A 26824-nucleotide genomic window follows, 5' to 3' on the forward strand; every position below is an offset into this window, starting at 1 on the left:
CTGAACTATGCTGGATATTTCCTTTATTAAATTATTTTGTACTTACTTAACCAAGACTGCTCATAAGCTGTGCTGCCTTTTTCAGTTCCAGTGTCCCATCCTGTCGTCACCTTCGGTCCTGCTGGGGCCCAGGCTGTGGTGGGAGATGTGTTAGAGCTTCGCTGTGAGGCCCAAAGGGGCTCTCCCCCAATCCTGTATTGGTTTTATTACAAGAATGTCACGCTGGGGAGCAAAGAGGCCCCCTTTGGAGGAGGAGCATCCTTCAACCTCACTCTGATGGCAGAGCATTCCGGAAACTTCTCTTGTGGGGCTGACAATGGCCTAGGGGTACAGCACAGTGAGATGGTGATACTCAGCATCATAGGTAGGTTGGTGGTACCCGGGCTACAGGTTACATTTATAATCAACAAAATATTTCTCCAATAGACTGTACAAATCCTCCCAATGTCAAAGAGTTATTAACATGAAACCAAGGCTTGGGGCTTCTGGAGATTGGTACTGATTTCGTGGGGACAGGGGAGGGAAAAGAAATAAATTTTAATGTTAGATTCTGGCAATCACTCTCCCTGTGTTATTATTCTAAAAATACAAATTATACTGGAAATGATTCCAATTGAGAAATCAGAACCTGGCAAAAACCTGTCCTAATATATAGCTACTCCCCCACCTACATAGTTTTTGTCTAGATGAAATATATTTGGCACTGAACTCAAGTACAGGTCTCTTCACTTAGGACCACCCAGTAACAAAACAACCCTTATCACTGAGGGAGTCACCTCAGGGCTACTGAGCATCCTTGGCCTTGCTGCTACTGCTGCTCTGGTGCATCACTTCAGGACCCAAAGGAGTTCAGGTAAGTGGCTATATCTTACTCTTTGATGTTGTGACTTTTGCCATTGCTATTATTATTTCAACTTGTGTAGTGTATCCTACAAAGGTTAATTATTCTTTTACAAGTACTGATCACACAGATTGGCAGAGATAAAAAGGCAGAACAAATTTCTTAATGAAGTTGTTATTCCATGTGTTTCATTTGAATTTTAAATCAGAGAGTAGAGTTTTGTTTCCATTTAAAAATTAGAAAGTTAAGTATTTACTGTTCCAACCTCAGTCCAAAGCTTACTGAAAATAAAAAGAATGAAAGAGAAAGTCCTTCATCTGCAAAAACAACAGAAATAAACAATAGCCATAGGTACAATCCATAAACTCATATATTTATTTAAATACCATTTAAATATAGTGATATTTAGATAAAATTAAGAAATTCTGAGAATGAAATTAAAGTTTCAGTTTCTGATTGTTTGTTGCTACTATGTGTGTGTTAGTTGCTCAGCCATGTCCAACTCTTTGTGACCCTGTGGACTCTAGTCCGCTGGGCTCCTCTGTGCGTGAGATCCTCCAGGAAAGAATACTGGAATGGATCACCAGTTCCTTCTTCAGGGTATCTTCCCAACCCAGGGATTGAGTGGGTCTCCCACATTACAGGCAGATTGTTTAACTTCTGAGCCACCAAGGAAGCCCCTTGTTGCTAGTATATAGAAATTCAATTGATGTTTCTATATCCGTCTCATATCCTACAACTTTGCTAAGTGCACTTATTAGTTATAGTATTAGTTTTGTCGATTTCATCAGATTTTCTACATAGATGACCAAGTCATCTATGAATAAAGATAATTTTATGCCTTCCTTTCCAATCTTGATTCCTGTTTTCTTTTTCCTTAGTGTACTGCCTAGAACCTCCTGGACAATGTTGAACAGAAGTGTTAAGAGAACATACATCTTTGTCTTGTTCTTGAGCTCAGGGAGGGGAAAGTATTTGAACTTTCACCATTTACGTATGATAATCTTAGCTGTGGATTTCTTGTAGCTACAGTTTATTAGGCTGAAGAAATCCCTACAAATTGTAATTTACTGACAGTTTTTATAGAACAATGACAAATGCTTTTTCTAGGCTGAGAAAATCATATAATTTTATTTTTTAGTCTACTGATACAGATTTTGGATTTTGAATGTTAAATGTTGAAACAGCTTTGCATTTCTAGGGTTAACCTTCCTTGGTTATAATTTTTGAATTTGATTTGCTAAAATTTTGTTAAGAATATTTGCACCTATGTTCATAAGGGATATTGGTTTGGTAGCTTTATTTCTTATCATTTCTTTTTCTGGCTGGATGTCAAGGTAATACCCATTTAGTTATGACCTCCAGAATCCTTCATTCCTCTTTGTATATATATACATCCACATGGTATCATTTTCTCTCTGCCTAAAGGATTTCTTTTTAACATTTCTTGTAGTATGAGTTTGTTGGTGAATTTGATTGATAGTGTTGCTGAAGTCTTTGATATCTGTACTGATTTTTCTCTTACTTTATTGATTATTGAGAGAAGGATATTAAAATTTTCAACAATAATTGTGGGTTTTTTCATTTTTTCTTGCAATTCTATCAGATTTACTTCATGAATTTTGAAACTCTATTATTAGGTGCACAAATATTTATCACTGTTATGTGTTTTTGATGAAATGACCACATAATCCTTTATGACTTTATGACCTTATGACCTTTTTGTTCCTGGTGGTATCATTTAACCCTGAAACACTATTTGATATTAACAAAAAATTAATTAATGTTGTATTAACTATAGGGCTTCTCTGGTGGCTCAGATAATAAAGAATATGCCTGTAATGCAGGAGACCCAGGTTTGATCCCTGGGTTGGGAAGACCCCCCTGGAGAAAGGAATGGCTACCCACTCCAATATTCTGGCCTAGAGAATCCCATGGAAAGAGGAGCCTATATTAATATATTTATATCAAATAATATTTCAAGGTAAATTATACTACCAGGAATAAAAAATTATATAATTAATATTGGGCTTCCCAGGTGGCTCAGTGGTAAAGAATCTGCCTGCCAAAGCAGGGGACACAAGAGATGTGGGCTTGATCCCTGGGTTGGGAAGGTCCCCTGGAGGAGGACATGGCAACTTGCTCCAGTACTGTTGCCTGGAGAAGCCCATGAACAGAGGAGCCTGGAGGGTTACAGTCCGTGAGGTGGCAAAGAGTTGGACACAACTGAGCACGTATGCACATAATTAATGTTAGCTTGATATTTCTTTTTTCCACTCTTTAAAATTTTAACCTATTTGTGCTTCTATATTTAAAGCATATTTTTATAGATATCATATAGTTAATTCTGTTTTTTATCTAATATGGCAGTCTCTTTCTACTTTCTAACTTTAAGAACTTTGACCATTTGCATTAATATGATTGTTGATACAACTAGGTTCCTATGTCTATTATTTTCCTATTTGCTCTCTGCTTGTCTCATTTGTTCTTTGTTTTCCATTTCCTTTTTTTGTCTACCCTCTTGGGTATTTTTGTGACTCAATTTTATTTCCTTTGTTGGTTTATTAGCTATATAACTCTGTTTTGTTATTTTAGTGGTTATTTTAAGGTGTATGGTATACATATCTAACTATCTGTCTATTTACAAGTGATGTTGCATCACTGCGTGTCTAGCATAAGAATATTATCATTGTGTACTCCATTTCCCCCTTCGCTGGTACATTGTTATTACTTTTGTAAACAATCAGTTATTTTTAAAAGAAACTTACATATAATTAAAAAATACTATACATTTACTCACACAGTTAACACTCAGTGTTCTTCATTCCTTTGTGTGTATCCATATTTTCATCTGATATCATTTCTTTTCTGCTAAAAAGATTTCTTGTAGGATGGGTCTGCTAGTGATTGATTATCTCAGCTTCTGTATGACTATAAAAGTCTTTGTTTTGCATTCATTTATGAGAAATAGTTTTACTGGTATAGAATCCTAAGTTGAAAAAAAAATTTTTTTCTTTCAATATGTAAAAGATGTTGCTGTACTGTCTTCCTGTGTGCATGACTTCTGATAGGGAATCTGCCATCATCCTTGACTTTGTTCTTATGTGACTGCTTTAATTTTTCTCTCTGAATGCTTTTCGTGGATCAGAAATCTTGGGATGTATGGACTGTTTTATTCAGTGCTTTGGGTGCTTATAAGGTTTCAAGACTTTATATTTGGAATTACTAATCCTTGACTTTCTGTCTTTCTCTGTGGTATAACACGAGCTCTCCTTTTCTATCAGGCCAAATGATTCTATTTTCCTTTTTTTAGGGCTTATACTGAAAAATCAAGCAAATAAACAAATAACTGGGTCTCAGTTTAATGAAAACTTCTTAATGATGGTGGTTAAGCATGTCTTCTTACTTCTACTTTCAGGTCAATCAATGGTCTTTTATCTTTCTGCTTCTTTGTATGAAAAATGGCACCATTTCACATCATTTTGTGACTGATATTTACAGCTACCTAATATTTTTTTCAAATAATATTATGTATACAATTTTTGTGCAGCACTAACCCTGATCAGTTCAGTTCAGTCGCTCAGTCATGTCCAACTCTGAGACCCCATGGACTGCAGCATGCCAGGCCTCCCTGTCCATCACCAACTCTGGAGCTTACTCAAACTCATGTCAGTGATGCCACCCAACCATCTCATCTTCTGTTGTCCGCTTCTCCTCCTGCCCTCAATCTTTCCCAGCACCAGGGTCTTTTCAAATGAGTCAGTTCTCTGCATCAGTTGGCCAAAGTATTGGAGTTTCAGCTTCAGCATCAGTCCTTGCAGTGAATATTCAGAACTGATTTCCTTTAGGATGGACTGGTTGGATCTCCTTGCAGTCCAAAGCGCCTCTCAAGAGTCTTCTCTAACATCACAATTCAAAAGCATCAATTGTTTGATGTTCAGTTTTCTTTACAGTCCAACTCTCACATCCATACATGAGTACTGGAAAAACCATAGCTTTGACTAGATGGACCTTTGTCCTAGTAATGTCTGCTTTCTAATATGATGTCTACATCATAACTTTTCTTCCAAGGAGCAAGTGTCTTTTAATTTTATGGCTGCAGTCACCGTCTACAGTGATTTTGGAACCCCCCAAAATAAAGCCTCTCACTCTTTCCACTGTTTCCCCATCTATTTACCATGAAGTGATGGGGCTAGATGCCATGATCTTAGTTTTCTGAATGTTTAGCTTTAAGCCAACTTTTTCATTCTCCTCTTTCACTTTCATCAGGAGGCTCTTTCTGCCATAAGCGTGGTGTCATCTGCATATCTGAGGTTTTTGCTGTTTCTCCTGGCAATCTTGATTCCAGCTTGTGCTTCATCCAGCTTGGCATTTCACATGATGTACTTTGCATATAAGTTAAATAAGCAGGGTGACAAAATATAGCCTCAACATACTCTTTTCCCAATTTGGAACCAGTCTGTTGTTCCATGTCCAGTTCTAACTGTTGCTTCTTGACCTGCATACAGATTTCTGAGGAGATAGGTAAGATGGTCTGGTATTCCCATCTCTTTAAGAATTTTCCACAGTTTGTTGTGATCCACTCAGTCAAAGGCTTTGGCATAGTCAATAAAGCAGAAATAGATGTTTTTCTGGAACTCTCTTGCTTTTTTGATGATCCAACTGATGTTGGCAACTTGATCTCTGGTTCCCCTGCCTTTTCTAAATCCAGCTTGAATATCTGGAAGTTCACAGTTCACATATTGTTGAAGCCTGGCTTGGAGAATTTTGAGCATTACTTTGCTAGCGTGTGATGAGTGCAGTTGTGTGGTAGTTTGAACATTCTTTGGCATTGCCTTTCTTTGGGATTGGAATGAAAACTGACCTTTTCCAGTCCTGTGGCCACAGCTGAGTTTTCCAAATTTGCTGACATATTGAGTGCAACACTTTTACAGCATCATCTTTTAGGATTTGAAATAGCTCAGTTGGAATTCCATCACCTCCACTAGCTTTGTTTATAGTGATGCTTCCTAAGGCCCACTTGACTTCACATTCCAAGATGTCTGGATCTAGTCCAGTGATCACACCATCATGGTTATCTGAGTCACTAAAATCTTTTTTTTGTATAGTCCTTCTGTGTTCTTGCCAGGTCTTCTTAATATCTTCTGCTTCTGTTAGGTCCATACAATTTCTGTCCTTTATTGAGCCCATCTTTGCATGAAATGTTCCCTTGTTATCTCTAATTTTCTAGAGATCTCTAGTCTTCCCATTCTATTGTTTTCCTCTATTTCTTTGCATTGATCACTGAAGAAGGCTTTCTTATCTCTCCTTGCTATTCTTTGGAACTCTGCTTTCAAATGGGTATATCTTTCCTTTTCTCCTTTACCTTTCACTTCTCTTCTTTTCTCAGCTGTTTGTAAGCCTCCTCAGACAACCATTTTGCCTTTTTGCATGTCTTTTTCTTGGGGATGGTCTTGATCCCTGCCTCCTGTACCATATCTCAAACCTCCATGTCCATAGTTCTTCAGGCACCCCATCCATCAGATCTAATCCCTTGAATCTATTTGTCATTTCCACTGTATAATTGTAAGGGATTTGTTTTAGGTCATACCTGAATGGTCTAGTGGTTTTCCCTACTTTCTTCAATTTAAGTCTGAGTTTTGCAATGAGGAGTTGTTTAACTGAGCCCCTGTCAACTCCCAGTCTTGTTTTTGATGATTGTATAGAGCTTCTCCATCTTCAGCTGCAAAGAATATAATCAATCTGATTTTGGTATTGGCCATTTGGTGATGTTCATGTGTTGAATCTTCTCTGGGTTATTGGAAGAGGGCATTTGCTATGACCAATGTAAGGAGTCTAACCCTGATAGTACTCATCATAACATCTACCATTCATTTGGAATCTATTATATGTGATTTCTTAATGTGTCCAGTTTTGCGTACATTTGAATTCAATTCAACCACTATTGTTATAGCTATATTGAAGATGAAGAAATGAAGAATTCGGGAAGTTAGCAACCTTTCCAGATTCATGTATATCTAGTAAGAGTCAGAGTTAGGGTATAACTGGGCTCTCCCTAGCCCTTAAGTCCATATTTTCTCCTTTACATCCTTTTTTTTTTTTTTTTTTTTTTTTTTTTAAGTCACTCAGTCATGTCTGACTCTTTGAGACCCCATGGCCTATTCAGTCCATGGAATTCTCCAGGCCAGAATACTGGAGTGGGTAGCCTTTCCCTTCTCCAGGGGATCTTCCCAACCCAGGGATTGAACCCAGGTCTCCTGCATTGCAAACGGATTCTTTACCAGCTGAGCCACAAGGGAAGCCCAAGAATACTGGAGTGGGTAGCCTATCCCTTCTCCAGGGGATCTTTCCAACCAAGGAATTGAACTGGGATCTCCTGGATTCTTTACCAATTGAGCTATCAGGGAAGCCCTCATTACATCTTGGCGCCTTGTAAAATGCTGGTTTTACCTCCTACTTTAAAAAGTTACTTTTCTATATCCTTGCCTGTCTGGATTTCATTTATTAATCAATAATATACTAGACATGCAGACATGAGAACCTCAGTATTGCAGTTTATAATACTAAAAAACAAAAACAGATAGCTGTCAATACAACACCAAATAACACAAGAGAAGGAAAGACTACCAATCATTGTTTTATGTGGTCCATGAAGTCAGAGGCCCAGGAGATTCTGTCCTCCAGATTTAGGGGAAATTGTTGTTTTAAAGGTCAAATATGACTAAGAAATTCTGACAGGCTATAGGGTCTCTGCCTATCACAACTCAAAATCTTACTACTGTACTTCCCTCCAAGCAAAGTCTTCCATCTCATTATTGACCAGTCTTCTCAGGGAAAAGCTCAGGCCTTCCAAGTTCTTCTAAAAATGAAGAATTCTGCTTCTTAAGCCTGACTGTTTCCTCCAAGTTACCAAAAGGAGTGGTATATTTATTAGCTCTATAACTGCTTGGATTAGCATTCTGGTAATGTTAACGCCCTCCAAACCCCAGTCTCCTTAGTTCTGTGATGGTCATAATAATAGTATCTACATTATAGGCACTATGAGACAATCTGTGTAAACTGCTTAGCATAGTGCCTGGCCAAAATATCTTCAGTGAATATTAGCTTATATTATAAATAGCCACATTTTGGGTCTGTTTTCCTTCAGGCAAATGAAGAGATAGTCTGACTCTCAGATGCACCCTGAACTTAGATAACCTGTCTACAAGTAAGAATATTGGTTGTTGATTGATGAGGTTACAATTCCAGAGGAGAGAGATACAGGCCAGGATCACACTTACACACCTTTAGTTTAAGTCGGGACACCTGGTTCCCAAAGGCAGGATTTGAAGGCATAAATCAGTCATTTTTTGTGGTATGTAAAGGTGGCTCAGTGATAAAGAATCCACCTGCCAATGCAGGAGACACAGGGAACATGGGTTTGGTCCCTGGGTCAGGAAGATCCCCTGGAGAAGGAAGTGGCAACCCACTCCAGTATTCTTGCCTGGGAAATCCTATGGATGAAGAAGTCTGGCAGGCTACAGTCCATGGGGTTGCAAAGACTTAGACACAACTGAGTGACTTCACTTCACTTCATTTCAGGTAATTGTCAACAGTTGTTTTTTAGTCCTTGTAGTACATAGTTTAAGTTGTTCAGTTGTTTAACACATCTTTATTAAATATTTCAAACTTCTAAGCACAGGAAATACAAAAATAATTAAGAGGAGTTTTATACCCTCAAGTAACACACCCTTTCATGAAGCAGTGTTAGAGGCAAACACAGAAATTGATAATTACAATGCAATATGGTAATTTTAATACAGCAGGGTTCTATGTGCACCAGGGGAAGCTCTGGAGGAGGAAGGATAAATTGGAATTAGGTGAAAAGGAAGGAAATAAGGGATATGGAGAAAACAATACACACCAAATGCTGTTGAAATGGACTTGCAAGGACATAGACAAAGGAAGGTCTGACTACAAGAGTCTTGTAGTCCCATTGAACCATACTTGTGTAACAATTCAGTATTAATTTTAACCCCTCTGTAGGCCACAGTCACCCCCTCATGGGGCTGCAGTCAGAATAGAGAAGTGGGAAGAGGGGTAGCACTTGGCCTAGAGTTAAACATTAAGTAGTCTCTCTTCTGCCACTCAGTTACAAACTGTGTAGAGTTCATTCTATTGATTGAATGACTGAGAATAATTGTGATTCTGTGCAAACATCTCTTCAGATCCCACCTTCCTTCTCTATAACATTACCTAAGGGTTGGAGCCAGATGTTCTCAAAGACTTGCCATAGCTGAATTCTAGAATGAATTTGATTTCTGGGAAAGGACATTCTAACATATAGCACATTGTCCACACAGATCACTTATCATCAATGTTCCTTTGCTGTTTTTCAGAAAGACCTTCTACCACTGGGACACCTAGGTAAGGTTTATGCTTCTGGTGCTGCCAGCCTTTTCATTTTATTTATGTTTCCAGGATAGAACATGAAACACTGTGCACTTAAAAGCATTTTTGCTGGATTTCCTATTAAAATTTTCAAATGCTTGGTGGGGAGGGAGAAATCAGAACAGGATTGACACACACACATTACAATATATATCAATAAGATAGACACCTTATTGTCTAATAAGGTGTTATTAGAAAAGGGTCTTGGAAAAGGCCCTGATGCTGGGAAAGATTGAAGGCAGGAGGAGAAGGGGACGACAGAGGATGAGATGGTTGGATGGCATCACCGACTCAATGGACATGAGTTTGGGTAAACTCCAGGAGTTGGTGCTGGACAGGGAGGCCTGGTGTGCTGCAGGTGTTATTGTCTAATAAGGACCTACTGTATAGCACAGGGAACTCTACTCAATATTCTGTGATGGCCTACATGGAAAAAGAATCTAAAAAAGGGTAGATATATGTATATGTTATAACAGATTCACTTTGCTGTACATGTGAAACTAACACAACATTGCAGATTATACCCCAATTTTTTTTTTTAAGTTTCAAATTCTTATGACATAAATGTGGTACTGCAGATGGTGACTGCAGCCATGAAATTAAAAGATGCTTACTCCTTGGAAGGAAAGTTATCACCAATCTAGACAGCATATTAAAAAGCAGAGATGTTACTTTGCCAACAAAGGTCCATCTAGTCAAGGCTATGGTTTTTCCAGTGGTCATGTATGGATGCGAGAGTTGGACTATAAAGAAAGCTGAGCGCCGAAGAATTGATGCTTTTGAAGTGTGGTGTTGGAGAAGACTCTTGAGAGTCCCTTGGACTGCAAGGAGATCCAACCAGTCCATCCTAAAGGAGATTAGTCCTTAGTGTTCATTGGAAGGACTGATGTTGAAGCTGAAACTCCAATACTTTGGCCACCTGATGTGAAGAACTGACTCCTTGGAAAAGATCCTGATGCTGGGAAAGATTGAAGGCAGGAGGAGAAGGGGACAACAGAGGATGAGATGGTTGGATGGCATCACCGACTCAATGGACATGAGTTTGGATAAACTCCGGGAGCTGGTGCTGGACAGGGAGGCCTGGCATGCTGCAGTCCATGAGATTGCAAGGAGTCAGACACGACTGAGTGACTGAACTGAACTGAACTGAAATGTGGTTAGGAAGGCATTCAATCATAGTTGTGAATGAGCATACTTATACTTGGACTATAAAGAAGACTAAGTGCCAAAGAATTGATGCTTTTGAACCGTGGTGCTTGAGAAGACTCTTGAGAGTCCCTTGGACTACAAGGAGATAAAACTAGTCAATCTTGAAGGAAACCAACCCTAAACATTCATTGGAAGGACTGGTGCTGAAGCTGAAGCTCCAATACTTTGGCCACCTGATGTGAAGAGTTGACTCATTAGAAAAGACCTGATGCTGGGAAAGACTGAAGGCAGGAGGAAAAGGGGACAACAGAGGATGAGATGGTTGGATGGCATCACCAACTCAATAGACATGAGTTTGAGCAAATTCTAGTAGATGGTGAAGGGCAGAGAAGCCTGGCATGCTGCAGTCCATGGGGTTGCAAAGAGTCAGACATGACTGAGCAACTGAACAACAAAATACTTACTTATATATGGAATTAATGTTATTTACTATCCATCCATCTTAATTTATCTTTTTCCTTAAGTGTGCTCCAGCAGAGAACTGACCACTTAATGACATCATCTTTCTTAAGGCTATATTTATTTGTTCCCTTATTGTTCATTATCCCACTCATATACTTATTCACAAGACTATGATTGAATGCTGGCCATGTTCAACTCACAATGTTAACTGTGGAATGAAATGAAATTGGAAAAAAACACTTTTCCTGAAGAGCTTTCATAGTATTTTACAGGAAATGTAGATCATTATAATATGAGGTAGAAAACTGAAAGGGAACTTAAAAAAAGACAAAGGCCAATTTCTGAGGGAATGTAGAAGCCTCTGTTAATTGATGCTGAAACATTTCAACTTTTGAAAATAATTTTAAAAATAGGTAAATATAAGTGCTTACTCTATCAAAGGGATCTTGATCTGTGTAGTCTTTGCCCTCTGACCTTGCCTCAGCTGGTCTTCTCTGTAAGAGAGAAGACCTGTTGCCCTGGCTATATCTTGCATCATACTTCTGACATTTTCTCAAAAGAGCCATGCAGACTTTTAGAGTAAGCAGCCATTATATTTTACATAACCATGCTGGCCTCTCCCTGCATATTGATTTTCCTGAAATTCTATGTAATCCACAAATACATTTCTCTTTTTTTTCTCTCATCCTCATCACAGTTGCAGTCCTAGGGAGTTTCAGGAACCTTCCAGAACCCCCAACACAAATCCCCAAGAGCCACCGGACCCAGTGCAACTGCAGCCAGTGTACGACAATGGTGAGGACTTCCTAAGGGACAGAGAGCTCCAGGACTGAATCAGGGAGGGAAGAGAGATTGAGCAATAGTCCATAGTTCAGTCACATTCAATTTTAAAATGTCATTTCTGGCCCTATGTCAGGAATAGAAGGTGATTATAAACTTGGTGACTGGAAGAAGAGTCTGTAGTGTGAGGTCTTGACTACAGCCATCTGTAATCTATTCTTTCACAGTGAATCCTAGAGATAGCGACCTGGTTTATTCCGAGATCTGGAGCACCCAACATACAAAAGAAAATTCAGGTAAGACAAACTTGAAATAAGTAGAGGTAAGGTGGCAGTGTTTTACCAGATCCAGCAAGTGAGTTTTGATCAAAGAGTCATCTCAAATATGAATCCAATATGAAAGGCATTAACTACTCTTCTTATATCATAAATCCTATAATCATATCTATTCCTTCTTACTTGTGTACACTGCCGTCATTACCCCATAAATTCTTTAAGGACAGATACTGTATTTCTTTGCTAATATGTCAATAGCATCTAGTGTTATGCTTAGAAAACTATAGGCCCCCTCAAATATTTTCTTTTAGTGAATGAATGCACATAATAACTAAATTAAGCCTTTTATTATCTAATGAGTAAACAATTGTAATTCTTTTAACTGGTCTCTTTATTTCCAATATTGTTCTCCTTCCAACCTTGGGTTTGATCCCTGGGTTCCTGGGTTGGGAAGATCCCCTGGAGAAGGAAAAGGCTACCCACTACAGTATTCTGGCCTGGAGAATTTCATAGAATGTATAGTCCATGGGGCTGCAAAGAGTCAGACATGACTGAGTGACTTTAACTTTCCAACCTTCCAACAATCTGTTTCCGGCATGATCCCTCTGAGATGCGCAGTTGATCACATCATTGTCTAGATTAACTGCCCTCAATGATTCTTCACTTTAAAGCATGACCTTTGCCTCCCTGCATGCTTTTGTCCTTCCTCTAAGTTCTGCCTTCTGTCCTTGCTTTAGCCATGTTAGACTCTCAGCATTTCCTTGATCAAATGAGCTATTCTGTGCTTCTTATCTGTCTTGTAATGTTCTTGCCTCTAGTTGGCCTATAACCGTTAGTCACATTTCAAGGCATAATTCAGTTATCACTGCGAAACTCACAATGATTCCGATCAGCCTTCCCTACCTCCAAACCTGAGAGAAACTGATTACTCTTCGGGGCAGCAGCATAGTTTAATATACATTTTAATCTTGGTGCTAATAATACTTGTTGAATTTGTTTTCATCTCTATTTTTCTCCTTAATGGTAAGATTCCTGATCATATGCACTGAGTTTGTGTCAATTTTGCCTTCTTATAGATTACTAATGCTTAATAGTAGGTCATTATTCATTGAATGCTTACTGGGTGATTAAGTAAATGAAAGAAATCCAAATAGCCTCTTGGGAGGATAGGAGAAATACACACATTGAATTTTCTGTGTTAATGCTGCAAATCTTTGGCTTACTGGGAATTTTCTTTGTGGTCTTAGAATCCTAAGCTGCCATTGGAGAAGCCTCCTCCAATTTCTCTGTGCAGTGAAGTGAATCATATTTACTTCCTTCTCCCAAAAGACCAATATAGACATTGTTGTTGTTGCTTAGTTGTTAAGTTGTGTCCAACTCTTTGTGACCCCATGGACTGAGGCAGACCAGATTTCTCTGCCCTTCACTATTTCCCTGAGTTTGCTCAAACTCATGGCCATTGAGTTGGTGATGCCATCCAACCATCTCATCCTTGGATGCCCCCTTCTCCTTCTGTCCTCAATCTCTCCCAGCATTGCGGTCTTTTCCAATCAGTCAGCTCTTCTCATCAGGTAGCCAAAGTTTTGCAGCTTGATCTTCAGCATCAGTCCTTCCAATAAATATTCAGGACTGATTTCCTTTAGGATTGACTGATTTGATCTCCTTGCTGTTCAAGGACTCTCAAGAGTCTTCTCCAGTACTACAGTTTGAAAGCATCAATTCTTCAGTGTCCAGAGAAGAATTACTTTATGGTCCAACTCTCACATCTATACATGACTACTAAAAAAAACCCATAGCTTTGACTAAATGGACCTTTGTTGGCAAAGTGATGTCTTTGCTTTTCAATACATTTATCTAGGTTCATCACAGCTTTTCTTCCAGAGACCAAGCATCTTTTAATTTCATAGCTGCAGTCACCATCCCCAGTGATTTTGGAGCCCAAGAAAATGAAATCTGTCACTGCTTCCACTTTTCCTCTTTCTATTTGCCATGAAGTGATGGGACCAGATTCCACGAGCTTCAGTTTTTTAATGTTGAGTTGTAAGCCAGCTTTTTCACTCTCCTCTTTCACCTTCATAAAGAGGCTTTTAGTTCCTCTTCACTTTCTGCCACTAAATGGTATCACCTGCATATCTGAGGTTATTGATATTTCTCCCAGCAATCTTGATTCCAGCTTGTGAGTCATCCAGCCCAGCATTTTGTATGACATACTCTGCATGTAAGTTAAATAAGCAGACTGACAATATACAAACTTCATGTATTCCTTTTCCAATTTTGAACCAGTCCACTGTTCCATGTACAGTTCAAACTGTTGCTTCTTGTCCTGCATACAGGTCTCTCAGGAGGCAGGTAATGTGGTCTGGTATTCCCATCTCTTTAAGAATATTCCACAGTTTGTTGTGATCCACACAGTCAAAGGCTTTAGCATAGTCTATGAAACAGAAGTAGATGTTTTTTTGGAATTTCATTGCTTTTTCTATGATCCAGCATATGTTGGCAATTTGATCTCTGGTTCCTCTGCCTTTTCTAAATCCAGCTTGTACATATGGAACTTCTTGGTTCACTTACTGCTGAAGCCTAGCTTGAAGGATTTTGAGCAAAGTCTTGCTAGCATATGAAATGAGTGCAATTGTATAGTAATTTGAACGTTCTTTGGCATTGTCTTTCTTTGACATTGGAATGAAAACTCACCTTTTCCAGTCCTGTGGCCACTGCTGAGTTTTCCATATTTGCTGGTATATTGACTGCAGTGCTTTAACAGCATCATCTTTTAGGATTTGAAATAGCTTGGCTGGAATTCCATCAACTGCACTAGCTTTGTTTGTAGCAATCTTTCCTAAGGCCCACTTGACTTTGCACTCCAGAATGTCTGGCTCTAGGAGAGTGACCATACCATCATGGTTATCTGGGGGTATTAAGAGCCTTTTCGTACAGTTCTTCTGTGTATTCTGTGTAGTGCCTCCTCTTCTTAATCTCTTCTGCTTCTGTTAAGTCCTTGCCATTTTTGTCCTTTATTGTGCCTGTCTTTGCACGAAATGTTCCTTTGTTATCTCCAATTTTCTTAAAGAGATTGATAGTCTTCCCCATTCTCTTGTTTCCCTCTATTTCTTTGCATTGTTCACTTTAGAAGGCTTCCTTATCTCTCCTTGCTATTCTCTGAAACTCTGCATTCAGTTGAGTATATCTGCTTTTGTTTCTTTATATCCTTTCCTTTTGTTTCTCTTTTTTTCCTCAGCTATTTGTAAGGCCCCCTCAGACAACCACCTTGCCTCTTGCATTTCTTTTTTTTTTGGGTATGGTTTTGGTCACTGCCTCCTGCACAGTGTTATGAACCTCCATCCAGTTTTTCAGACACTTTGTCTACCAGATCTAGTCCCTTGAATCTGTTCATCACCTTCACTGTGTAATCACAGGGATTTGATTTAGGTCAAACATGAATGGCCTAGTGGTTTTCCCTACTTCCTTCAATTTGAGCCTGAATTTTGCAATAAGCAGCTGATGATATGAGCCACAGCCAGCACCAGGTCTTATTTTTGAAGACTGTATAGTGCTTCTCCATCTTCAGCTGCAAAGAATATAATCAATCTGATCTCCATAATGACCATCTGGTGATGTCCATGTGTAGAGTCATCTCTTGTGTTGTTGGAAGCCATTGAGGCACTGAATAGAGGTGGGGAGGTGGAAATAGCAGGGCTTCTCTGCTATAGTTGTGATGAGCAGTGGAGAAAGAAAGATATATTCAGGAAAGTCATTATGGACATTTTAAGGGCAGAGGAAAGGCTTTATTGTATGTGTGTGAGGATAGGATACTTGGTCTGTGAGGGCTTCAAAGAATTCATCAGAGGAGATGGTTAGGGAATGAGTCAGCAGAGGAAAAATTGGTTTAGAATGCTTTGTGAGTATGTTGTAAGTTACAGTATGTTACCCACAATTTAATACTTTTCTTTCCTCTTCCAATTTAACAGCAAATTCACCAAGGAAACATCAGGAAGATAAAGTGAGTCACATTTCCTGGCTTTCTTTCCCCTCTGCTCTTCCATACTTACATTTTGGTACTAACTGTTTGTGCTTTTCCCCTTTCCACTAGGAGCCCACAGTCATCTATTCAGATGTGAAGAGGGCGTATCCAGATGACTCTGCAGGGCAAGCCAGCATTGGAGATAGTGACCTTGAAGACGCTGCAGAAAACTATGAGAATGTTCCAAGCATATTATCAGCCTTAGACCACTAGCTCTGTACCCATAGTGGCTCAGAGACCCTCTGAAGCAGCTTGTGCCATTCTCTTGGTTATCTTCAGCCACACTTCTTCTTTCCCTCCAGTGCCCAGCATCCCAAAGACTGGACAATGGGGGACGTGAGACTCTGTGAAAGTTCTGCCAACTTCCTCTGTGCCCAAGTCTGTGTGTTCTCTAGGAACAGAGTGAGCAGCATTTGAGTGAATTCTGCAGTCTTTTCACAATAGGGATACTTGTAAATGCAAGGCAGGTAGGCCTTCAGCTCCTAGGCCTGTTAAAGAAAGGAAAAGCAGTCTAGCCAGGATCACAAGGATGCAATCATTGAAAGTTGATCTGAGAGGGATCAAAAACTTTTAGGGTACTGTCTCTACACAAAGAGTTTGTTTGTTCTAAACATCTTGTTTCCCTTTCCGTTTTTGTTGATAGTGTCATTGATGATGTTCTGGCGCACATGCGTTGTTCCAGCTACCCACTGCAAATGACCAAAAAGCTTCATTCTGTCCACAGATATGCTATTTCTTCATGAAATATACATCAGTGCTAAGATTTTAAAAAACAACCCATTCTGTTTAGTGGGCTGCTGCTGCTGCTGCTATGTCACTTCAGTCCTGTCCAACTCTGTGTGACCCCATAGACAGCAGCCCACCAGGCTCCTCTGTCCACGGGATTCTTTCAGCAAGAATACTGGAGTGGGTTGCTATTTCCTTCTTCAGTTTAATGGGCAAGAGCTTCCAAACTGTCTGATTAAACAGTATTATGGACCAATTGTATTCTGTCAAAGTTCAGTGTGAACATTCTTGGAGATAGGACCTTTTAGGAGGTACCTACAGTTAAATGAGATTTTAAGGGGGGCCCCTAATCGAAGTGGACAGGTGTCTTTGCAAGAAGAAGAGGAGACAACAGAGCCCTCTCTTTCTTCATGCACACTGAGGAAAGGCCATGTGGAGACAAACAAGAAGACAGGCATCTATAAAGTCAGAGAAGGCAGGAAGAGAGATCTCAGCAGAAGCCAAGTTTGCCAGCACCTTGATCTTGGGCTTCTAGAACTATGATAAAATAGATTTTTGATGTTTAAGCCACCAAGTCTGTGATATTTTGTTGCGACAGCCAGAGCAGACTAGCACAGATTTATACATAGATAGATGAAAAATGATTGAGGATGATAATTATGGTAGATAGACAGGTAATAGTTAGATACATAGATAAGATTGATGCTGGTGTGTGACAGTGTTTGTGCATCCCAACCCACACAGAATTTGTAGTCTTCAAGATACTTCCTCTCTCATAAGATCAAATATTCCTCCTACCAGTAGCAGCTCAATTTTACTGTTTAATTATTCAGCACCCACTATTTGATGCCTACAGAAGCATCAACACCAATCTTAGAAAGTCATTAGAGCTAGTGATTCACATGACTCAGATGAAAAAGTTTAGTGTCAATCAGGAGCCCTCTTGAGCTGAGCTGGCAGTATATGTAGAGATGGAAGGTAATTAGTAGGCTCAAAGGAGGACAGCCTTTGCATTGCTCAGTGACTCCTAATCAATTCCTCAATTGACTGACAGGCTTTGGGTGTCTACCAATGAAGAATAAAACATCTTTTTAAGCATGTCAGAAAAAAATGGCAGAAACACTTTATCATGAGTCCTGCTGAGGCAGAAAAGGGATAAATGAAATTGTTAGCCTCTATTACCTAATGTTATACAGAAATTTTTTTATCTCTGAAAACAAAAAATCAGAACTTAAGAAGCTAGAAGGTCATTGAGGACTGATGCACCTAAACTGATACAATTTATGGGCATTGTTGATTTTACACCAGCCATTGTTGATAACTGTAAATAAATAATGCAACTATACTTTGTAAACTTGAAAACAACTCAAGCATAAAAGTATTGTGTATTTCAAATTTTATATTTTTCCCCATGGGTGTCAGAATCTTAGACATCAGAAAGTTTAAGATATATCAGAACACAATCTCCCTTGAGGCTTTCATCTTCAACCAATGAATTCAAGGAGATCCAAACAGTCCATCCTAAAGGAGATCAGTCCTGGGTGTTCATTGGAAGGACTAATGCTGAAGCTGAAACTCCAATACTTTGGCCACCTCACGCTAAGAGTTGAGTCATTGGAAGAGACCCTGATGCTGGGAGGGATTGGGGGCAGGAGAAGAAGGGGACGACAGAGGGTGAGATGGCTGGATGGCATCACTGATTCGGTGGATATGAGTTTGAGTAAACTCCGGGAGTTTGTGATGGACAGGGAGGCCTGGCGTGCTGCGATTCATGGGGTTGCAAAGAGTAGGACATGACTGAGCGACTGAACTGAACTGAATGAATTCAACTAGCAGGATCATTGGGCTTCCCTTGTGGCTCAGTTGGTAAAGAATCTGCCTGCAATGTGGGAGACCTGGGTTCCATCCCTGGGTTGGGAAGAGCCCCTGGAAAAGGGGATCTTCACATTCATCCTGGAATGCAAAGTCAAGTGGGCCTTAGGAAGCATCACTATGAACAAAGGTAGTGGATGTGATGGAATTCCAGCTGAGCTATTTCAAATCCTAAAAGATGCTGCTGCTAAAGTCCTGCACTCAATAAGCCAGCCAATTTGGAAAACTCAGCAGTGGCCACAGGACCAGAAAATATCAGTTTTCATTCCAATCCCAAAGAAAGGCAATGCTAAAGAATGCTCAAACTACCACACAATTGCACTCATCTCATACGCTAGTAAAGTAATGCTCAAAATTCTCCAAGCCAGGCTTCAACAGTAAGTGAACCGTGAACTTCCAGATGTTGAAGCTGGTTTTAGAAAAGGCAGAGGAGCCAGAGATCAAATTGCCAACATCTGCTGGATCATCGTAAAAGCAAGCGAGTTCCAGAAAACATCTATTTCTGCTTTATTGACTATGCCAAAGTCTTTGACTGTGTGGATCACAAGAAACTGTGGAAAATTCTTTTAGAGATGGGAATACCAGACCACCTGATCTGCCTCCTGAGAAATTTGTATGCAGGTCAAGAAGCGACAGCTAGAACTAGACATGGAACAACAGACTGGTTCCAAATAATAAAAAGAGTATGTCAAGGCTATATACTGTCACCCTGCTTATTTGACATATGCAAAGTATATCATGAGAAATGCCTGGCTGGATGAAGCACAAGCTGGAATCAAGATTGCCAGGAGAAATAACAATAACTTCAGATATGCAGATGACACCACCCTTATGGCAGAAAGTGAAAAGGAACTAAAGAGCCTGTTGATGAAAGTGAAAGAGTAGAGTAAAAACCTGGCTTAAAACTTAACATTCAGAAAACTAAGATTATGGTATCCAGTTCTATCACTTAAGGGCAAATAGATGGGGAAACAATGGAAACAGTGACAGACTTCATTTTTGGGGGCTCCAAAATCACTGCAGATGGTGACTACAGCCATGAAATTAAAAGACACTTTCTCCTTGGAAGAAAAGCTATGACCAGCTAGACAGCATGCTAAAAAGCAGAGACATTACTTTGCTGACAAAGGTCCGTCTAGTCAAAGCTGTGATTTTTCCAGTAGTCATGTATGGATGTGAGAGTTGGACTATAAGGAAAGCTGAGTGCCAAAGAATTGATGCTTTTAAACTGTGGTGTTGGAGAAGACTCTTGAGAGTCCCTTGGACTGCAAGGAGATCCAACCAGTCCATCCTAAAGGAAATCAATTCTGAATACTCATTGGAAGGACTAATGCTGAAGCTGAAACTCCAATACTTGGGCCACCTGATGTGAAGAACTGACTCATTTGAAGAGACCCTGATGCTGGGACAGATTGAGAGTGGGAGGAGAAGGGGACGACAGAGGATAAGGTGGTTGGATGGCATCACTGACTTGATGGACATGAGTTTGAGTAAACTCCAGGAGTAGGTGATGGACAGGGAAGCCCGGCATGCTGTAGTCTATGGGGTCTCAAAGAGTCAGACACAGCTGAGCAACTAAACTGATTGACTGAGTAAGGTCATTTGCTGAGGGAAAAAATGATCACCTTCTTAAAGAGGAAATAAATATTTTTATTATGAAAGAGGGACTTAACATGTCTTGTTCTGTGTTAATAGGTACACTATACAATCCATAATAATGTATGTCTGGCCTTTAGCAAGAGCAGGGAATACAGGTCTGTGTCTGAGCCTAAATTTTGCTCCAAATGTCTCCCCACTCTGAGTTCCAGAATGAATAAAAGTATACAGGGAAAAGGGAACATGCCACTAGATCCAGCTGTGGAAGCCCATCTAAGAGCGGTGGCAAAAGCCAGATTTTCTCTATTGACTTGATAGGGGAAAAAAATTCCTAAGGGAGAAAGACAAGGTTGAAGTAGCTTCCCATGGATAGTGAAAGTCATTCTTCAGGAGTGCAAGCCAGAAGTGCAAGCAGCACCAAGGACAGCAATAACTAAGATGAAGAGAATCAGGAAATACCAACAAGAAAGAGGGACACCAGAGGGGATCTAAGCCCATGGAATAGTTCCAAGTGTATGGAAGACATTCCTCCCCTTATACAAGCCTTCAAATGGAAGGCAGATAGAGTATCTGTAAGTAGTCAGGGAGAGTCTAAGGAATATTTGGGAGAAGATTCATGAGGAAATTTTGTTTCCAACTAGTTGGTAAAGACTCTGCCTGCAATGCAGGAGACCCAGTTTCAATCCTTGGGTTGGGAACATTTTCTGGAGAAGGGAATGGCTATCCACTCCAGTATTCTTGGCCAGAGAATCCCATAGACAGAGAGGCCTGGCGGGCTACAGTCTATGGGGTTACAAAGAGTAGGACACCACTGAGTAACTAACACTTTCACTTTCAGTCAAAAGGTAACAATTGAGGCATTAGGATTAAAGATGTTATTATAATTTTTTCTTTATATTTATTTTATTTGTTTATAAATAATTTAATAATTTATGCATAGTAAGTTGCACCTATTTAAAGTGTACAATTTAATGAATTTTGATAAATATACACATTGGTGAAACCACTACCACAATCAAGATCCCAAATATCTCCATCACCTCCAGAGTTTCCTTATCTCCTAAGCAATAGTTTTTCCCCTCCACCTTTATCTTATATAATCACTGATATGCTTTCTGTCACTGTAGATTTCAGTGTAGTCTCTAATGTTTTTACAGATAGAATCATAGAGTACATACTCTTCTGTGCCTGGCTTCCTTTACCAAGCAGAAAGATTTTGAGGTTCATTCACATTGTTTCATGTATTCATAGTGTATATATTTTATTGCTGCATAAATATTCCATTATCCAGATATACCACTTTTGATTATCCACTTATCTCTTAATGGACATTTGGATTGTTTCCTTTGTTATGAAAATTCATGTACAGTTCTTTGAATGGACATATGTTTCCACTGCTACTTTGTAAACACTTTGGAGTGTAATTGCTGGGTCACATAGTAGATTGATGCTTAACATTTTAGGAGGCTCCATCACTCTTTTCCAAAATGGCTGTACCATTTTACACCCCCATAAGCAATGCTTGATAGTTACAGTTGCTTGATATCCTTGCCAACACTTGGCATTTTCTGTCTTTAATTTTGGTTGCTCTAAGGAGCATGCTCTAAAGATCCCACAGAGTCTGAGATAAAACTGTGTTTGAGCATCTCTTCTGGAGGTACAGGTCAGCAGTGGACTACCACAGGGATGGGGGCTCTGGGTGCAGCAGGCCTGGGTGTGGCATAAGCCCTCTTGGAGGAGGTCGCCATTAACCCCACCATGGAGCTGCCAGAACTTACACAGGACTGGGAAATAGACTCTTGGAGAGCACAAACAGAAACTTGTGTGCATCAGGACCCAGAAGAAAGGAACAGTGACTCCACAAGAGACTGAACCAGGCTTGCCTGTGACTGTCTAGGAGTCTCCAGTGGAGGCGTGAGTCAGTGGTGGCCTGCTGCAGGGTTGGGGGCACTGAATGTAGAAGTACTTGCATGAGATCTTTTGAAGGAGGTCACCATTGTCTTCATTACCTCCACCATAGTTTGGCCCCAGGTAAATAGCAGGGAGGGAACACAGCTCCACCCATAAACAGAAAATTAAATTAAAGATCTACTGAGCATGGCCCCACCCATCAGAATAAGACCCAGTCCCCCCCACTCCCCCCCCCCCCGCCCCAGTCAGTTTCTCCCATCAGGAAGCTTCCATAAGCCTTTTATCCTCCATCAGAGGGCAGACAGACTGAAAACCACAATCACAGAAAACACCAATCTAATCACATGGACCACAGCTTTGTCTAACTCAATGAAATTATGAGCCATGCCATGTAGGGCCACCCAAGACAGATGGGTCACGGTGGAGAGTTTTCACAAAATGTGGTCCACTGGAGAAGGGAATGCCAAACCAATTCAGTATTCTTGCCTTGAGAACTCCATGAACATTATGAAGAGGCAAAAAGATAGGACACTGAAAGATGAAATCCCCAGGTCTGTAGGTGCCCAATATGCTACTGGATATCAGCAGAGAAATAACTCCAGAAAGAGTGAAGAGACAGAGTCAAAGCAAAAACAACACCCAGTTGTGGATGTGACTGGTGATGGAAGTAAAGTCCAATGTTGTAAAGAACAATATTGCATAGGAACCTAGGATGTTAGGTCCATGAATCAAAGCAAATTGGAAGTGGTCAAACAGGAGATGGCAAGAGGGAACGTCAACATTTTAGGAATCAGCAAACTAAAATGAACTGGAAAGGGCGAATTTAACTCAGACAACCATTATATCTACTACTTTGGGCAAGAATCCCTTAGAAGAAATGGAGTGGCCATCATAGTCAACAAAAGAGTCCAAAATGCAGTACTTGGATGCAATCTCAAAAACGACAGGATGAGCTCTGTTCATTTCCAAGGTAAACCATTCAATGTCACGGTAATCTAAGTATATGCCCTGACCAGTAATGCTGAAGAAGCTGAAGTTGAATGGTTCTATGAAGACCTTCTAGAACTAACACCCAAAAAGATGTCCTTTTCATTATAGGGGGCTGGAATGCAAAAGTAGGAAGTCAAGAAACACCTGGAGTAACAGGCAAATTTGGCCTTGGAGTACAGAATGAAGGAGGGCAAAGGATAATAGAGTTTTGCCAAGAGAATGCACTGGTCGTAGCAAACAACCTCTTCCAACAACACAAGAGAAGACTCTACTCATGGACATCACCAGATGGTCAACACTGAAATCAGATTGATTATATTCTTTGCAGCCAAAAATGGAGAAGCTCTATACAGTCAGCAAAAACAAGACCAGGAGCTGACTGTGGCTCAGATTGTGAACTCCAAATTGCCAAATTCAGATTTAAATTAAGAAAGTAGGGGAAACCAGTAGACCATTCAGGTATCACCTAAATCAAATTCCTTACAATTATACAGTGGAAGTGAGAAATAGATTTAAGGGATTAGATCTGATAGAGTGCCTGATGAACTATAGACAAAGGTACATGACATTAATAGGAAACAGGGATCAAGACCATCCCCAAGAAAAAGAAATGCAAAAAATGCAAAAAAGTAAGAGGAGGCATTAAAAATAGCTGTGAAAAGAAGCAAAGGAGAAAAGGAAAGATATACCCACTTGAATGTAGAATTCCAAAGAATAGCAAGGAGAGAAGAAAGCCTTCCTCACTGATCAGTGCAAAGAAATAGGGGAAAACAATAGAATGGGAAAGACTAGAGATCTCTTCAAGAAAATTAGAGATACCAAGGGAACATTTCATGCAAAGATGGGTTCGATAAAGGACAGAAATGGTAAGGACCTAACAGAAGCAGAAGATATTAAGAAGAGGTGACAAGAATACACAGAAGAACTATACAAAATAGATCTTCACCACCCAGATAATCACGATGGTGTGATCACTCACCTAGAGCCAGACATCTTGGAATGTGAAGTCATAGCATCACTATGAACAAAGCTGGTGGAGGTCAAGGAATTGCAACTGAACTTTTTCAAATCCTAAAAAATGCTGCTGCTAAAGTGCTGCACTCAATATGCCAGCAAATTTGGAAAACTCAGCAGTGGCCACAGGACTGGAGAAGGTCAGTTTTCATACCAATCTCAAAGAAAGGCAATGCCAAAGAATGCTCAAACTACCACACAATTGCACTCATCTCATACGCTAGTAAAGTAATGCTCAAAATTCTCCAAGTCAGGCTTCAACAATACATGAACTGTGAACTTCCAGATATTCAAGCTGGATTTAGAAAAGGCAGAGGAGCCACAGATCAAATTGCCAATATCCGTTGGATCATCATAAAAGCAAGAGAGTTCCAGAAAAACATCTATTTCTGCTTTATTGACTACACCAAAGCCTTTGACTGTGTGGATCACAAGAAACTGTGGAAAATTCTTCAAGAGATGGGAATACCAGACCACCTGACCTACCTCTTGACAAATCTGTATGCAGGTCAGGAAGCAACAGTTAGAACTAGACATGGAACAACAGACTGGTTCCAAATAGGAGAAGGAGTATGTCAAGGCTGTATATTGTCACCCTGCCTATTAAACTTACATGCAGAGTACGTCATGAGAAACGCTGGGCTGGATGAAGCACAGGCTGGGATCAAGATTGCCAGGAGAAATATCAATAACCTCAGATATGCAGATGACACCACCCTTATGGCAGAAAGCAAAGAAGAACTGAAGAGCCTCTTGATGAAGGTGAAAGAGGAGAGTGAAAAAGTTGGCTTAAAATTTAACATTCAGAAAACTAAGATCATGGCATCTGGTCTCACCACTTCATGGCAAATAGATGGGGAAACACTGGAAACAGTGTCAGACTTTATTTTTTGGGGCTCCAAAATCACTGCAAATGGTGACTGCTACCATGAAATTAAAAGACGCTTACTTCTTGGAAGAAAAGCTATGACCAACCTAGACAGCGTATTAAAGAGCAGAGACATCACTTTGCCAACAAAGGTCTGTCTAGTCAAGGCTGTGGTTTTTCCAGTGGTCATGTATGGATGTGAGAGTGGGACTATAAAGAAAGCTTAGCGTTGAAGAATTGATGCTTTTGAACTGTGGTGTTGGAGAAGACTCTTGAGAGTCCCTTGGACTGCAAGAAGATCCAACTAGCCCATCCTTAAGCAAATCAGTCCTGAGTGTTCATTGGAAGGACCGATGCTGAAGCTGAAACTCCAATACTTGGGCCACCTGATGCAAAGAACTGACTCATTTGAAAAGGCCCTGATGCTGGGAAAGATGGAGGGCAGAAGGAGAAGGGGATGACAGAGGATGAGATGGCTGGATGGCATCACTGACTCAGTAGATATGAGTATGAGTTGGTGATGGACAGGGAGGCCTGGCATGCTGCAGTCCATGGGGTCGCAAAAAGTCAGACATGACTGAGGGACTGAACTGAACTGAACTGAAGGAGTGTGTAGTGTGGTATAGCATTATTTCACTGTGATTTGATTTCCCCAATAATCAATGATATTGACTATCTTCTCAATTCCCTATTAACAGTTTGTAGATCTTCTTTGGTGAAGTGTCTATTCATACATTTTACCTTGTCTTTACTGGATTTTCTTATTATTGAGTTGAAAGAGTTTTTTGTTTTTTTTTTTTTTTTAATTTCCTGGTCTAATTTATGTGTTACAAATGTTTTCTCCATGTCTATAGCCTGCCCTTCACTTTTTTAAAGGTGTCTTTGAAGAGAAGATTTTTGTTTGTTTTGATAAATTTCAGTTAATCAACTTTCTCATTTTGTTGGCAAGCTTTGTGTTTTTATATAAGAATATATACCCTGAAATCAAAAGATTCCTTCCTATTTGTTTTTCTAGAAATGTTATAGTTTTAACTCTTACATATAAGCCTAGGAGCCATCTAGAGTGAAAATTTTTGTGTGTATAGTATGAGGGAAAAGTGTTCATTTTCTTCCTGTGAATATCCAGTTGTTCCAGGACTATTTGCTGAATAAGCTCTCTTGCCTCTTTATAATTTGAATTCTTTGTCTTCTTATTACTGAGGTAATAAATTCTTTACTTATTTGGGATATGTACACCTTTGTCAGATACATGCTTAGCAAATATTTTCTCTTGCTATGTGACTTGCCTTTACAGTTTCTCAACTGTATCTTCCCAAGAGCAACCATCTTAAATTTGATGAAAATTATTTATCAGTTTTTTCTCTTATGATTCATATTTTGTGTATCCTGTTTTAAAACAATTTGCCTAACTGGATGTTATGAAGATTTTCTTCTATATTGTTTTTTAGAAATTTAATAGTTTCAGCTCTTGTGTTTAGAAACACGATGCATTTCAGATTAACTTTTGTATGCATAATTAAGTAAAAGTTGATGTCACTTTTTTTTCCCACACAGATATCCAATTATCTCACCATCATTTCCTGAAGGAAAAAAAACCTAACTTTTTCTCATTGGATCACCTTGTCAACTCTGTCAACAATCAACTGACCATTTAAATGTGGGTCTACTTCTACACTACTTTGTTCCGTTGTTATCATACATCTACCTATCTGAAAGAGTTTGAGTGAGACTGATTATTTTACTTAAAAATATTTAATAGAATACATCAGAAGAAGCTGCTTGAATCTGGATTTTTCTTTGTGAAAAAGCTTATTTTTATACAAGAAATATAAGTTATTAATACATAAAGGACTAGTCACACTTTTTTTTAAATTCTTTTGGTGTCTATTTTG

The 26824-nt window shown here is 39.6% G+C and overlaps 1 protein-coding gene across 5 annotated transcripts in view; it reads left to right on the top strand.

Annotated features, from left to right (window-relative positions):
- The window catches only part of LOC133040581 (Fc receptor-like protein 3), a 50745-nt gene extending 30517 nt beyond the window's left edge, over positions 1-20228 (top strand). For 3 of the 5 annotated variants that reach the window (XM_061120445.1, XM_061120444.1, XM_061120446.1), the window contains 7 exons: positions 86-364; positions 734-853; positions 9184-9247; positions 11580-11677; positions 11890-11958; positions 15903-15934; positions 16025-20228. In XM_061120445.1, coding sequence (XP_060976428.1) covers positions 86-364; positions 734-853; positions 9184-9247; positions 11580-11677; positions 11890-11958; positions 15903-15934; positions 16025-16168 — 806 coding nt within the window. In that variant the 3' untranslated portion in view covers positions 16169-20228. Of the gene's footprint in view, positions 1-85; positions 365-733; positions 854-1722; positions 2235-9183; positions 9248-11579; positions 11678-11889; positions 11959-15902; positions 15935-16024 lie in introns of those variants that run through there. The other 2 variants (XM_061120447.1, XM_061120448.1) reach the window with 2 other exon arrangements.
- The last annotated feature ends 6596 nt before the right edge of the window (positions 20229-26824 follow it).

Source organism: Dama dama, chromosome 20 (assembly GCF_033118175.1).
Source record: "Dama dama isolate Ldn47 chromosome 20, ASM3311817v1, whole genome shotgun sequence".
Taxonomy (NCBI): domain Eukaryota; kingdom Metazoa; phylum Chordata; class Mammalia; order Artiodactyla; family Cervidae; genus Dama; species Dama dama.